Genomic DNA, 14,079 nt, shown 5'->3' on the forward strand with positions numbered 1-14,079 from the left:
AAATTGTGTTGCCCACCAACACCAATGTGAGAAACTCCTGTGCCATAAAAGTCTTTTTGCAGTTATAACCAAATCTGTTTTATCATTGCTTAATTCTGTCTCCTATTATTTTCCAAGAATTTTTTCTTTTGATTTATTTTGGCCAATTAACTCCTTGGCTTTCAGCAACTTTTCCTGGGTTTATTAAATATTATTTTATACTGTACTTTAGAATGTATTCTATGAATAATAAATAAATAAATGTATTTAACTCATAAAGAAGGCTTTAGGAAAAGACCCTTTCAAGTGACTGCAGACCCTTGGAAAAGGTTGAGGTATAAGGAGTCTGAATTTCATTATGCCTCAATAGGTGAAGTTGGAATGTATTTTAGATGTGACAGTAGCAGAATTGTGGATGGAAGTAGAAAATTTTTCGATATGGAGATGCTTCATGCCCAGAATAACACATTCTTATTGCTTTCAGTAAAAGCTCATGACAAGTACAGAATTGAGCAATTCTGCGCTGTAATTAAAGGTGACATAGCATGTTGTTATTGTACAACACTACTTGTCTATAAACATCTTGCACTTGTCAGCTGTCTACTTACTAATAACTAGTCAACTAGAGAGACAAGGTGCTGAAAGGAGTAAGAGAACAGCACAGGCTTTCATTTCTACGACACCAATTCAGACCCGGACACAAACACTCATGTTCAGAAGCCATAGGTTAGTAGCATTTTCTTAGCTTGTGGTTTCAAATAATTTCCCAAATGATGCATATCTTTATCACAAAATCAGCTCTACAACTGCCACTAAGTGCATCACAGTTGTTTATCTCTTTAGGGAGACTGGGAATTGAAAGCTACAAGTGGCAACGATATCTGGTCCTAACAGAACTAAGAACACATTCCTTAGAGGCCCACTGACAGAACAGTAAAGGAAAAGCAAATGCTAAATTCAATTAAAAAAAATAATTAAATCTTTGTGATCCTAATGCTTTAATTTCTTCTTTAATCATACAATAAATATGTAAAGAAGCCTCCTAGTCTTCTTTTTTTTAACATGGAAGCAGTAGGATTGCTTTCTAATATGACGTCTGTTCACTTCAGATGCAGTTTTTAGCAGGGAAACTGCAGAATGTGACATGAAAAAGCAAAGGAAGTAGGAGAATTCTGCACCAAAACTTGAGCTCATATTTTAATGAACTTTTTAATTATTACATTGCCATTATTTTCAGATTTTTTTTTAATCCTAAATGTAATGAACTGATGGTTTTGAAGTATGTAAACTTTTCAGTGTTTAGATCAAAAATTTATCAAGAATTTGTTATGATTTTTCCCTAGGATAAACTGCTTTGTTTAAAAGAAACAGGTTAGCTTTGGAGTTTTAAAGAATTTCTAAGGTAGAACTGCATTTAAAAAAGAAGCTTCAAAATTGTTTCAATATTTTGGGACAACTTTTCTAATAACATCTATAGTGTGAATCTTAGATAAATACCTTAACTAATTAATTTTTATCTGTAACACTCAACTTCTGGTCCATGGGATTTTAATGGCCTGCTGCCAACTATCTAACAAAGGAATGACTTTTTTTTTTTTTTCCCTTTATGTTGTTCAGGTAGGGATTCATCAACAGAAAAGCAGAATTACCAAAGGAGAATGGCTGCTCCAGCTAGAAGACTAATATTTTCTTGTAGATACAATTGCTTTCAATTATTTTTTCCCCGCAAATTGTAAGGCATTTATTTGACTAACCATCTAGTTTATGGCATTATTACCTACTCATTCTCAAAGCTGTCTAAATTTACACTGAGGTTTGCCTGGACGACCTCATTGGCTAATAAGCAATTGTCTGCTAAGGACTGCTCAAAAAAGCAAATATCCTCCAAAATAAGCTTCTAACAAATTTTATTTTTTTTTTTTAAAGGCAGAGAATTCCAGTGCTGGGTAAGCAATTATTCCACTCTTCCTGTCAAAATAAAATTGTCATTATCATCACAATTAAATGGTTATACGGGTATTCTTCTGGATAATGTCAGTAACTGACTGACTGACATAACTGGATGCTTAATTTACAATTCTAAAAAAAAGTTCACCTATTCCCAGGCATTTTACATATCACATAATTTGTCTGGAGCTTAGTAGGATGCTTAGTAAGTGTAAGTAACTTATTATGGATCTAAGTGTCCAAATATAAACTAAATTTATCTTGTGAAAAACTGGCAAACATTGAAAATTTGTTAAGATGACAAAATGAGTTTGTTCTTAGGATCACAGAATCGTAGAATGGTTTGGGTTGGAAGGGACTTTAAAGCTCATCTCGTTCCAGCCCCTCTGCCATGGGCAGGGACACCTTCCACTAGACCAGGTTGCTCAAAGCCCCATCCAACCTGGCCTTGAACACTGCCAAGGAGGGGGCAGCCACAGCCTCTCTGGGCAACTTCTTCCAGTGTCTCACCACCCTCACAGGAAAGAATTTCTTCCTCACATTCAATCTAAATCTTCCCTCTTTCAGTTTGAAGCCATTACCCCTCATCCTATCACTACACTCCCTAATCAGGAGTCCCTCCCCACCTCTCCTGTAGGCCCCCTTTAAGCACTGGGAGGCAGCTATAAGGTTTCCCCGGAGACTCCTCTTCTCCAGGCTGAACAACCCCACCTCTCTCAGCCTGTCCTCACAGGGGAGGTGCTCTAGCCCCTGATCATCTTCTTGGGTTACAGTTCTGTGTTACTGAGATGCATGTTCTCATCATGAATAAAATTCTCCACCTGTAGAGTTTCCTATTGACTTTTGAAGAGTTTTTAAGACTGGACATACTGAGCCTGTTTTTGCAGATCTGTGTATTTTGATATTATTGATACAGCAGTTCTATCAAAGCTAACACAAATCAAAGATTAAATTCTATCAAATACCATATGTGGGTTGAAGGATTCAGCCATGTGGTTCTAGAGGTCTACGTGCCACATATCAGTAGCTCCATTTTTATGAACTTCATGGGTATTTCAAGGTTTGCTATTGTGTATTACTACTTCAAAATTTTGTTGAGCTGTAACTTATAAAAACATGAAAGAAACAACTGCTTATAAACATGGAGCTGCATTTAATTTGTTACTTTAATGAGCAGTGTATTAGTTCCTATGGAATACTGTTTCAACTATACTGGATTACAGTTATCACTGCTTGTCTAGACATGGGATCAAAATGTGAATCTTAAATTAGATTGCCTTAAGATTTGCTTTTGTCAGGGTATTGTACTTATCTTAATAATATGACAGTCCAGTAGCTGCAGAATGTAAGTTCACAAAGAAAACCTCAGTCTCTTGGGAAATATCTTTCGAGACTTGTAGTGTATATTAAATTTTTTTCATTAAAAATTACATTGAAAAAATAATAAAAATACCAAAGTAAGGCTGACATGTAATTAAGATCTTAAATTAATCACTGTCTTAGTTAAACTTCAATATGAGACGTATCAAAATAACAAATTACAGTACCATAGGTTGACAAATATGGCTTATTTAACATTATTCTGAAAGAAATAAATTAATCAGGACATTGAAATAGTACAGGGATTTCTTCCAAACTAATGGAGAGACATTTTTTCTTCCAATAATTAAATATTTCTTAAGCCTGGAGAAATTATGTAACTCATTGGTTTTTAACTTTCAAAGAATGACTCTTTTGCAGATGTTAAAACAAATGAATATATTTTCATTCATTTTGCCTGGAACAAAATGCATGGTTCTGTGGCTCTCTAATCAATAAACTTTATTTATTTATTTATTTATTAAGATTTATGAAAGAAAATTTAGCACCCACAGACAACAACTAAAGTCCAACTGGCAGTTATGATAAAACAGTAGGTCTATAATCAAGCACATGTGCATGAGCTTTTTTCCTACAAATGATACATTATTTTACAAATGAAAGAACAAGGAAAAGGAGTCTATCTAAATGAATTTATCATTTATCGTTATATTCTCTGTAAAATAGGATGGCAAATTCTTTGCAGAAGGAACAGTCTTTAACTCTCTTTTTGCGTACTGTTGTGTATAGTGACACAGCCATCCATATTGAGACTTTGAGAGGTACTAGTGGTTAGATACGCCCTTATGGTACAGTCCCCTGCCTGCAAGCCAGACCTATAGTCTTGGAGAATGTGCTTTTACCTGGAGCCCAGGCCCAGGCTTATCATTTCACAGAGCAATTGCTGTTCATTCAGCTTTACAACTGCTACCTCATGCTGTTCACCCATGTGAGTGGTAATAACATGGCCAAAGGAAACCCTAAGCAGATCGAAGGTTGGTATGGGATTCTGAGGGCTTCAAGTAGGTTCCGCCCAGTAGCTGTTTTTTGGGGCACACACTGTTCCTACCCCAGTGAGTGGCAGCTGAGACCCTCACCCACTCCAGTAGCTGGCACCGAGATCCCACTTGCTCCAGTAGCTGACACCACAGGCCAGGGGCATGCACCCCCAGTCTGACTCCAGTAGCCGGCACTCAAGCCTTTGAAGCCCTCACATACACAGAGGATAGAGAGTGAATTTGCATTGAGAGTTAAATAAGGATTTAATAAGAAGTTAGAACAGATTGTGGCGACCAGGTGCAGGGCTCAGCCAGACGAGTGTACTGACCACACCTGTTATTCACACATACATCACAACACTCACAAAATGATGAAAATGCAGGACAGCGCAAAATAATTTGTGATTTGGAACAAAATACGTTAAGACTTCAAAAGTTCATATTAAAGAGACAGAATACTCTGAAGTCTGTGATTTTATTATAGTACTTAAGAACCTAGCATAAGAGCTAACAGATGCTAATACTAGGGGCTCTGTAATTTAGCAGATAAAAGCAGAACAAAAGCCACTGACTGAAAGTTTAAAAATCAGAGTTAAATGTCTTATTTCTAAGTGAGGCAGAGTGATCAGTGGAATCAAAGAAAGTCATGGTTTTCTTTAAATCTTGATGTCTTCAAGAGCTGAATTTGTTTCCAGAGTTTATTCTTTAGCCAAATCAAAATTAATAATTGCAGTATCAAGAAAATAGTGTGAAATGCAATAAAAATAATCAGATTAAGTCCACAGGCCTATTTTTCTTTACTCTCTGAATCTGTAGAGGAATGGTGGGTACAATACAACATATATGTAAAATATTTAAAATTAAATGAGCACCAAGGCAACCTGGTATTGATTTCATAAAGACTAATTCCCTTCTGTGCTAAAGCATTACAAGTACTCCTGGCATTAGGATTAGCATGGTAGTCCTGAGGCAATGACATATTGTGACACACAGGCTACACTGATCAACCAGAAAAAAAAAAAAAAAAAAAAAAAAAATCCCAGTCAATACTTATTGTATTTAGTGACAATGTTAAGTATTAACTGACAGAGTGTGTTTTGGAAATTAGGATTTTAAAAAACATTGGCTAGGAAGATGTCATGTGGCTGTGCAACTCTGTATGATACGTGAGGAAGAATATTGATTTATAGTTTTATCAGGTAAAATATCTGAGGCATTTTGAAACTTTTAATAAGGTGGACTTCTTGTTTTGTTTTTTTTGTTGTCTAGATTGACACTGAAGTATCAATAATATGATCAAAAGCAAGATAATATTCTGCTGCTGTTAGTCACAGAACAAAATTTGTGCAACTTCACTGCTTTTAATGGAGTTACACTACAAATACAGCAACATAAAACATGTCTTTGCAACATGACCTAGCACCATATTTTATAGCTTAGATATTTATTTATTCTTTATCTAAACTTTCCTTATGATTTGATAGCTCCCCTTCATTTACTAACTTAATTTTAAAATATTGCAAATTGTAACTTTCCCTTTGCCTTCCCTATACCAAGGGAGTTCAGAACTACCTACCACGTTCATGACTATCTTGAAGTCATTAAAGTACAATAAATTTGAAGCCTGATAAGCATCTTTCATGTTTTCTATTTATACAGCCATTTTATTTTTGCATGACATGCTGTGTATAGTAGACACAGATCTATGAATAGGCATTGCTGAGATGTTTTCTGTCCACAGTTAGTATTCCAAGACCAGAAGGATAGGCTAGATAATTTTATGTGACTTACTAGACAATGTGGGAGATACTCATACATTCAGCAATCAGTAAACTTATGACAGAGACAAAAAAAAAAAAAAAAAAAAAAAAAGCCTGTAGTATCTGTCAGGTAGTAAGCAGTAAGCCTGGTGACAATTTTACAACTTAAATTCTGTGGCTGTTACAGCTCCAGTCTGGTAAACACTTTTTGAGTGGACCTTTCGTAGGACGTTTCTCTCAAAATTAAATAATGCTTTAGTACTCCTTTAAATATTTATATGAAGTTAGTAGTGATATTATTAGCTCAATACAGCTACTACTTCATGAATCTTACCTAAATCCAAGATTTAGATTATGTGTAGCAGATTTCTGAATTCTGATATGCAGGAGAACTAAAACCAGATTATCCTATTTGTTCACGTTCTCTAGCTCTATACCAACTGCCAAAATTATTTTTAGCATCCACATCCAGGCACATTTAAATCCTACTAGTATTTCTGATCTACATGCTTCAATAATCCTGTACATCAGCTACCAATTTTTCTTAATATTGCTGAAAGAAATTCATGATATGTCCCTAGAAGTCACTAGATGAAAATCCTCTTCTGTTAATAAACACCATCTGCTCCCTTCTTTCCAGCCCCCCTCCCATTACCCGTAATGATGAGATGAGTCTTGAAATTTTAACGTTGCTTTCAAACCCCTCTCAAAAGCATTTCAGCAGAATTGCTATATTTCTATAGCACTAGTCCAATACAAACATGAGGACCATTTCATTATTTATACAGCGTCTAATAATTCAGTTTTATAATTCAGCTTTGAAAAGATGTGTAGCAGTACAAAACAGATAAAAATATATTTTGTAACACTATTATAAATAATTGTGATTCATCTGCAGGACTTTCAGAGCTCCTGCTATAAGAGTAATCTCTATTTCAAGTTTTTTTCTTTCCCATCATCAACAGTACTGCACGAATATGTCTATCATATTTACCTCGAATAAATATTGCCAGAAATTCTAGCACTAAATTTGTTAATGAAGTCAATGATTTTAACAATGTTTGCTACCTGTTTAATAGCTGTAAATTAACCCAGTGAGAATAAAAGGAAGCACTGTTCAAAGCAGGACTAGGTTCACCGAAGCCCCTTGCTGTGTGGGCCAAGCTGCTATGTTCCTTTCTTTCTTGGCAGCTGTATTTCCCCTCCCATCCTCTCAATGAATAAAGCTGCTTATGTATCTCAGGACAACAGGAAATGGAAAACTGCATTACATTCTTCTATTCTGAAACCAAAATAATCTTATGAGAAATAAAGTAAAAGGACACAGCTACACTGTGACTTGGCCTAAATAATCAAATAAGAGATTAAGTATACCATTTCTCCTCCAAACTTTAATACCCATACATGTTACACAGACCCTGAAAGCTACTAAAAAAAGGAAAAGCTGCCAGAAACCTCTCCAGAAAAAAAACAGGCACAGAATCAGCAGACTTGTATCGTCCTTGTTGCTCACTCTGTCCAGGAAAGCTGTGTCACTAGGCAGTGATGAAATGACAAATTGCTGCTGGTAATACTGTAGCTCAAGGTTTTTTCTTAAAATTCCTCCTTAATTTTCAATGCATCTCAACATTTTTTGTTGTCACTGTAAGTGGAGTATTTTTCTTTCGAGTAATCTGTTTCAGTTTTCTCTCATGAAACCTTTTTTCTCCAGGGGTATTGTGTTATATAGAGAGGTGTATATGTCTCTTGGATATGTTTTTTCCCAAATAATAGAGAAACTGAACATAAAGGAGTATGTGAACAACAGTACTAAAGCTAACCCAAATATGCCACTTGACATTGAGGAAACAAAGAAGGTGAGAAGGAGAGAAAGAGAGAGAGAACGAAAGAAGGAGAGAAGGATGGAAGCATACAGACTGAGGCTTATGCTATTAATGGTAGGAGGCCAGAGTGGGCATTTCTGTGGTCTATTGCGTACTTAGTTTGACTGCATGCAATTGCAAGGGCTCACATATGATGGTCCAGCACAGTAGTTCTATTGATGATATAATTTTATATCTTTTCATAGACATTTTTATTCTCAGGAGACCAGAAAATTACTATGTTCCCCTGTGTTATGATCAAGAAAATCCACAGTATATTCATAGTTCCCACAGATTCTGTCAGGTATTCTGGAGTTTCTTGTCAACTTTCAGCTCAACTGCGAAGATGTCAAGAAGGATGGGATGTCAAAGAAAGAGATCATAGAGTCATAGAATCATAGAATCACAGAAGGGTTTGGGTTGGAAGGCACCTTAAAGATCGACTAGTTCCAACCTCCCTGCCATGGGCAAGGACACCTTCCACTAGAGCAGGTTATGTTGGTGGGCTTTGCTTATTTGGGGTGGGGGTGGGGCTGAGTTTTTTAAAGATAGTGAACAGTAATGCATAACTGTCTGTCTATGTCCTCTATTTCCAAACATTTCAAAGGAAATATATTTTAAATTATCACTGATTATAAAAGGTATGTTCCTTCTTTTTCAAATCACACCTGAATGTAATTCTTTCAGATATGTGTCTCTACTGCTTATCCTGCCCTCTCGTGCTGTCTCTGTCTATTATTTTTCTTCATTGCAATGATAGGTTTCTAATCATTTCTATCTTAGCTTTCAAATTACAAATCCATAATGAAGCACTTAAGTATGTGGTCTGATATTTAGGGTATTAAGTATGCAGATGTTTCATCAGGAAGCTAAAAAGGAGTTACTGGGCAATCAAAATTTTTGAAAATTGGATACTGGGTAGAATCCGATCTGAAAATGTTGATTGCAGGGTTATACACATTCACAAAGAATACATGAACAGAAATGGAGATTGCCCTGAGGTGATTATCATTCAAACATATTTATTCTCTCACATCAAGGAATGGTGCATGAAATGAATGTAACATAATGAGTTTTCATTTCTTTGCTAGCTGGGTATAAAGACAGGTGTCTTCATAGGAAAAGAGAAAAACAGGAATTGAAAGAAAAATTTCCTCACTGAATAAAGCAACCTTCATGCAGCTCTTAAAAAAGTAGATCTGGCTGTGGGAAGGGAGACTCCAGTGAACTAAAACTCTGGGGTCTAGCCTAACTTCTTTCAATATTCCTGTTTTCACAAAATAAAGCCTCAGATTCAAAAAAAGGTGAGTATCAAATTCAGGGTAACAAGTTTATGTTTTGTTCTAAAATGCTGATTTCTGTGGTTGAAGGTGAAATTTCCCCACATTTGTCAGTGATTCAGGAGCCTGAGTTCTATTAATCGGCATGTTAGTTTAGCCTAGAAAGGAGCTATGTGAGGAGTCAGTCATATGTGCAAACTGAACACTATTAGTGATCTTCCACTTTAGGTGTAATCATTCTCTATCATAACTGAAATGCATAGTACACCATCTGTTACCATTAGTAGTGCAAAACCTTTTGGCATTGTATAAGAACTGTAGCTGATACCATAAATAGCGAATTTAAATTTCCCTAGTTATGGCACAAAATCTATGATTAAAAATGCTACATATTTTTCCTAATACGCATAAGAGAAGTATATACTATATTTCACAGAGTTAAAGATCCTTGGGAATTTCTATATAACATTTTTGTAATAAGGCTGTTGCTAAACAAAGCTACTGAACACTTGAAAAAACAACAGACTACAGAGTAGCTATAATCTAGCCAAAACCAATTGTCATACTTAGTTTAAATTAACGGGCTACAAAGTAGCTATAATCCTGCCAAAACCAGTTACACATAGCTTAAATTCCTATTTTGTAAATTACCTCTTGCTTGTGTGCAAGCCAGAAAAAAGAGTGTGAGTCATTGCCTCATTTATTTTCTGTAGTAAAGCAAGGGACAAGAAAGGCCTGAAAATTCTTTTATGTTTTTCATTTCGTATCATTACATAAGTACATATAGGAGGTAATTTCTGTATGAAGTAGCATTTCTGTTGCACCATACCTGAAGATAAACTATGTCAATGGCTGAATACATTTTAGTACAGAGTGATTCTGGGCTGTATTTCTATGGCAGCCCTTCATTGCATTACCAGTTTTTGGATATTTTCCTAGCTATCAAAAGTGTTACTCAGCTAGTTAGCTTCTCAGAGATTAGTTTCTTTTGCAGATGGGACTGAGCACGGTACAACAATGGCCTCAGAGCTTCTCCAGGCAGTTTACTATAGCTCCTGGCTTGCCGACAGAGACACGTAATGGAAGCAGAAAGATCAAGTGTCTTTCCATCCAGAAAGATTATGATTATCTTTTTCAGAATTTAAAGAATTTGGCATTATTAAAAGGTCATAAAACATTCATGTATGGATGGGACTATAGATGGTAGAGCTTTAAATATTTTGGTTTCAGATATAGGTCTATGAAAAAACAAACATTGTAACTTGGATACAGTTGTAACTGTGTATTTGTATACATTTTTGTGGGACAGTTAGTTTTATTATGTATAGAGATCAGAGAAAAAATATCCATAATCTTTTGTTAAGAATGTCTTACCTTCATAGTACACTTTAAACCCATGAGCACTAACTGCAAAGTCACTTGTCAAGCGCAGTGAAAATACAGATTTTGTACTTGTCACAGGTGGAGGAAGATGAAATCCTGTTAACCTAAGAAACAAAAAAGCACAACTTGTGGTTAATTGTCTGAAAAATAAAACTTTGTGTAACAGGCTGCTGTTCCAAACAATATTTCATCATGGAAATGGCGACTGACTTAAAAGTATATAGTTTATATTACTTGAGAAAATGACTTTTATACAATAGTTCAAGGAATCAATATAAAATTTTAGTGGCTTTCATGGACACTGAACCAGGTAAGGTACATCGATTTGAGAAAACTGTACTTAGTAGAGATGATAGTAAAATCTAGAAACTGGACTTTAAAAATGGTCCAGATTATCAGTAGATGAAAAAAAAAACCCCACAAACCACCAGCCTATTCACACTCTTTATATTCAAATGTCTATTGTGTTATATATTTTACACAGACTTCTGTTAAAATTTGTAATGGATGAATTTCCTGCAGTAATATGAAGAAAGAAAGGGGACTGCGATTCACTTTAATGAGGGAATTTAAGATTATTTAAACTAAACAGAGAGCGATGAGAAGCCCAGAATTGAAAAGGTCAGGAAATTATTTCCTGAAAAAATCTTGTAATTGCAATATTAGCATTTATTTTAATGTTTTATTTATTTTTAATGTTAATAACTTTAGACGAGTTCTATATAGTGTACTGGTAATTTACCATGAGACTCATTTCCTGTGGGGATCAGAAAAAGTTTTACGTTGGTCTTGTATTAATGGGTGTTATATTGTTTTTTCTTAAGCAATCTTTGGGGAAAAAAAAAAACAAACCAAACCAAAACAAAAAAAAAAACCAACCAAAAATCCACACAATAGCCTGTCTCTTTTTTTCTAGGGAATATTGATTCATTACCCTATGCCTTTACTGAAACCATTGTTAAAGACATTGCAGTAGCCAATGTATGCTGTTGGTTGCAATCATGACAGGTATGTAAGCCGAATAATAAGATAATACTACTCACAGCATAATAACCAGAAAATTGAAAATACATGAACAAAAGTAGCAATGACACTTAAAGAGGTCTGTATACAGATATATATATGCAGCAAATCATCAGTGTGTGTATCCAGAAACCTATTCTTTGTATGTACGTAGATCTGATTGTCAGTTATTCAGACCAGTCACAAGTAAATGGCTAGCTTAAGGAGAGTACCCCGGTAAAAGAAAAACTTTAGGTGGAGCCCTTGTGGAAAACAAGCAGTTATCTCCTTAAGCTGGTATCATCTGCATATTAAACACATTTAAAATTCAATTTTCCTGTAGTAGTTGAGGTGTTTTTTTAATCTACAGCGATTTTCTGTCTTACATTCTGTTTGCATATTTCATTCCATTTGCATAATTTTTTTTTCAAATTATAATACCTAATGGAGTGATTCAGAGGTGTCTCTACTGCTATTTTAGACTGTGTAGTATTCAAGACATCAGCACAGAGCTGGTAGATATGACACCAGACCAACATGAGACCCATGGTCTTCTGGAGACCAAGCAGGATTCCTTAGGGATTCTAAATGTGCCTGCCTGTTACATTAGGCACTTCAATCACCCCTTTATAGCCTACCACTTCGGCAGAAGAAATTTATACTAGGATAGGTTGACTTTTGCTTTTTTTGTTTTCGAGGCGGGTGTGTGTTTGTGTGTATTTTCATTCATCCAGTCCTTTTGCTGTTACATTTTTTGGTTTTGGGTTTGGCTCATTTAGTGTCCCCTGAAATACATCAAAGAGGTCCTATAAACAACTGATACTGGATCCAGTGATGAGAAACCATGAGAACCAAAAGACAATATCTACAAAAATCTGAGACTGAAATACACTTCTTTCTGTCTCAACTCTTCAAAAGGAGGAATTTTGAATTGTAATGTTCTCCTGGAGTATTTGATTGAGACACTGCATTTCAGCTGCAGAGTGCTATCCAACATATAACAGTGATACAAATTCGTAAATTAGTACAGTGCATATTAATGCATATGTTTGGTCTGTTCTTGCTGGTGTCTTAGCAAGCTTGTCAGGTACCTTACACCCGGAGGAAATGGACACATTATGTGTTCACCTAGTAGACTTTGAAGTTGTAACATGAATCTGGAAATGTTTTCATAATCACTTCACTTTATAAGAATGGAGAACAGAAACACTTGGTAAGTGGGAGCCAGAGAAAAGGGCATACGAGATATGATTAAAGATATGTTTATAAATAACCCCAAGTAGACCCAAGACTGATGAGAAGAAAATCTCCATCATCACTGTCATACCCTTTGGCAAAGAATTCATCCTGTTGGTCGTTTGCTGTAACTACCCCCCTGGTGCCATCTCCATCCTCCTCAGGAAAAACAAAGCTGTTGAGGATCCAGAGGGACATCAGAAGTTTGAGAACACAACCAGAGAAAAGACATGTATTCTAAGAAGTTGCTAAAAGTACAATTTTAAATATATTATCAACAAGATTTTTCTGTCATAATTAGTTACTTGGAGTATGAGTGTTAGCAATATTGTAAGTGGATTAGTAATAACAACTGGTGTATTCACTGTTACATTTTTATTTGTTAAGACTTCTTGGCAAAGTAAGACAGATTTTATCTGAGTCCTCAGATGTCTCTAAGTACTTAGGATGCAAATGCAGAAAATTTCCTGATGTACAAATGAAGTACAAATAAAGGATGTCTGTTTCCAACTGAGAGATTTGTTTTAAAGAAAATTGTGTCATATGTAGGGAAGCTCTCTGACTCCATCCTTATACGATTTTTGTCTTATGTCTGCAGGAATTTCTAAATACTCTGTCACCATTAATTAAAATATAGTAGATAAATTCTAAGAAATGTTGATTATGTTTGAATTGATATGAAAATATGTAGTAATATTTTTTGGTTTATAAGTGATCGAAAATCACATAAGTATTTTCTTTCAAACGTGCCATTTACAGTGTGTCCCTGTGTCTTTTCTTCCTATGAGTTACTATATTTCAGCACATGCTGTAGATTCACAAAAAAAAATGTGCATACAACAGTAAGCAGTTGAATCTGTCTTTTTTTTTTTTTTAATGGATTTTCAAAGACTCCAAGAGTAATTATAATATCTCTCACTCTTTTTTTTTTTTAATCAACTGTATCGTCATCTTAAAATGACGAATCATCTTAGATTTATGGTTTCCAAGCTTTTAAGCATTCTGACTGGCAATTTCTGAAGTTTTTATCAATCATTTGTTTTCTGCTTTTACTGTGATCCTTGGGATAAACCTTTAATCATATATCAAGAGAACTTTTAGCTTCATGCTGGACTTTAAACTCACAAGCCTTAAGGAGAGGCAAGCTCCCAACTGCAGGATCAAATTAGAGCAATCTTTTCATAATTACAAAGTTAAAGTGATGGAAAGAAGTTTTGATTAGTCATACAAAAATGCTTTGGGATAGATTGTTTACTTGAGATTGTAGTCTGAT

The 14,079-nt window shown here is 35.2% G+C and overlaps 1 protein-coding gene across 3 annotated transcripts in view; it reads right to left on the minus strand.

The window, feature by feature from the left end:
* CSMD3 (CUB and Sushi multiple domains 3) overlaps positions 1 to 14,079 on the minus strand; it is a 697,991-nt gene that overhangs the window by 565,122 nt on the left and 118,790 nt on the right. For all 3 annotated transcript variants that reach the window (XM_086465685.1, XM_086465684.1, XM_086465682.1), the window contains exon 3: positions 10,560 to 10,672. In XM_086465685.1, coding sequence (XP_086321811.1) covers positions 10,560 to 10,672 — 113 coding nt within the window. The remainder of the gene's footprint in view (positions 1 to 10,559; positions 10,673 to 14,079) is intronic.

This window comes from Leptosomus discolor, chromosome 5 (assembly GCF_034619465.1).
Source record: "Leptosomus discolor isolate bLepDis1 chromosome 5, bLepDis1.hap2, whole genome shotgun sequence".
NCBI classification, from domain to species: Eukaryota; Metazoa; Chordata; class Aves; order Leptosomiformes; family Leptosomidae; genus Leptosomus; species Leptosomus discolor.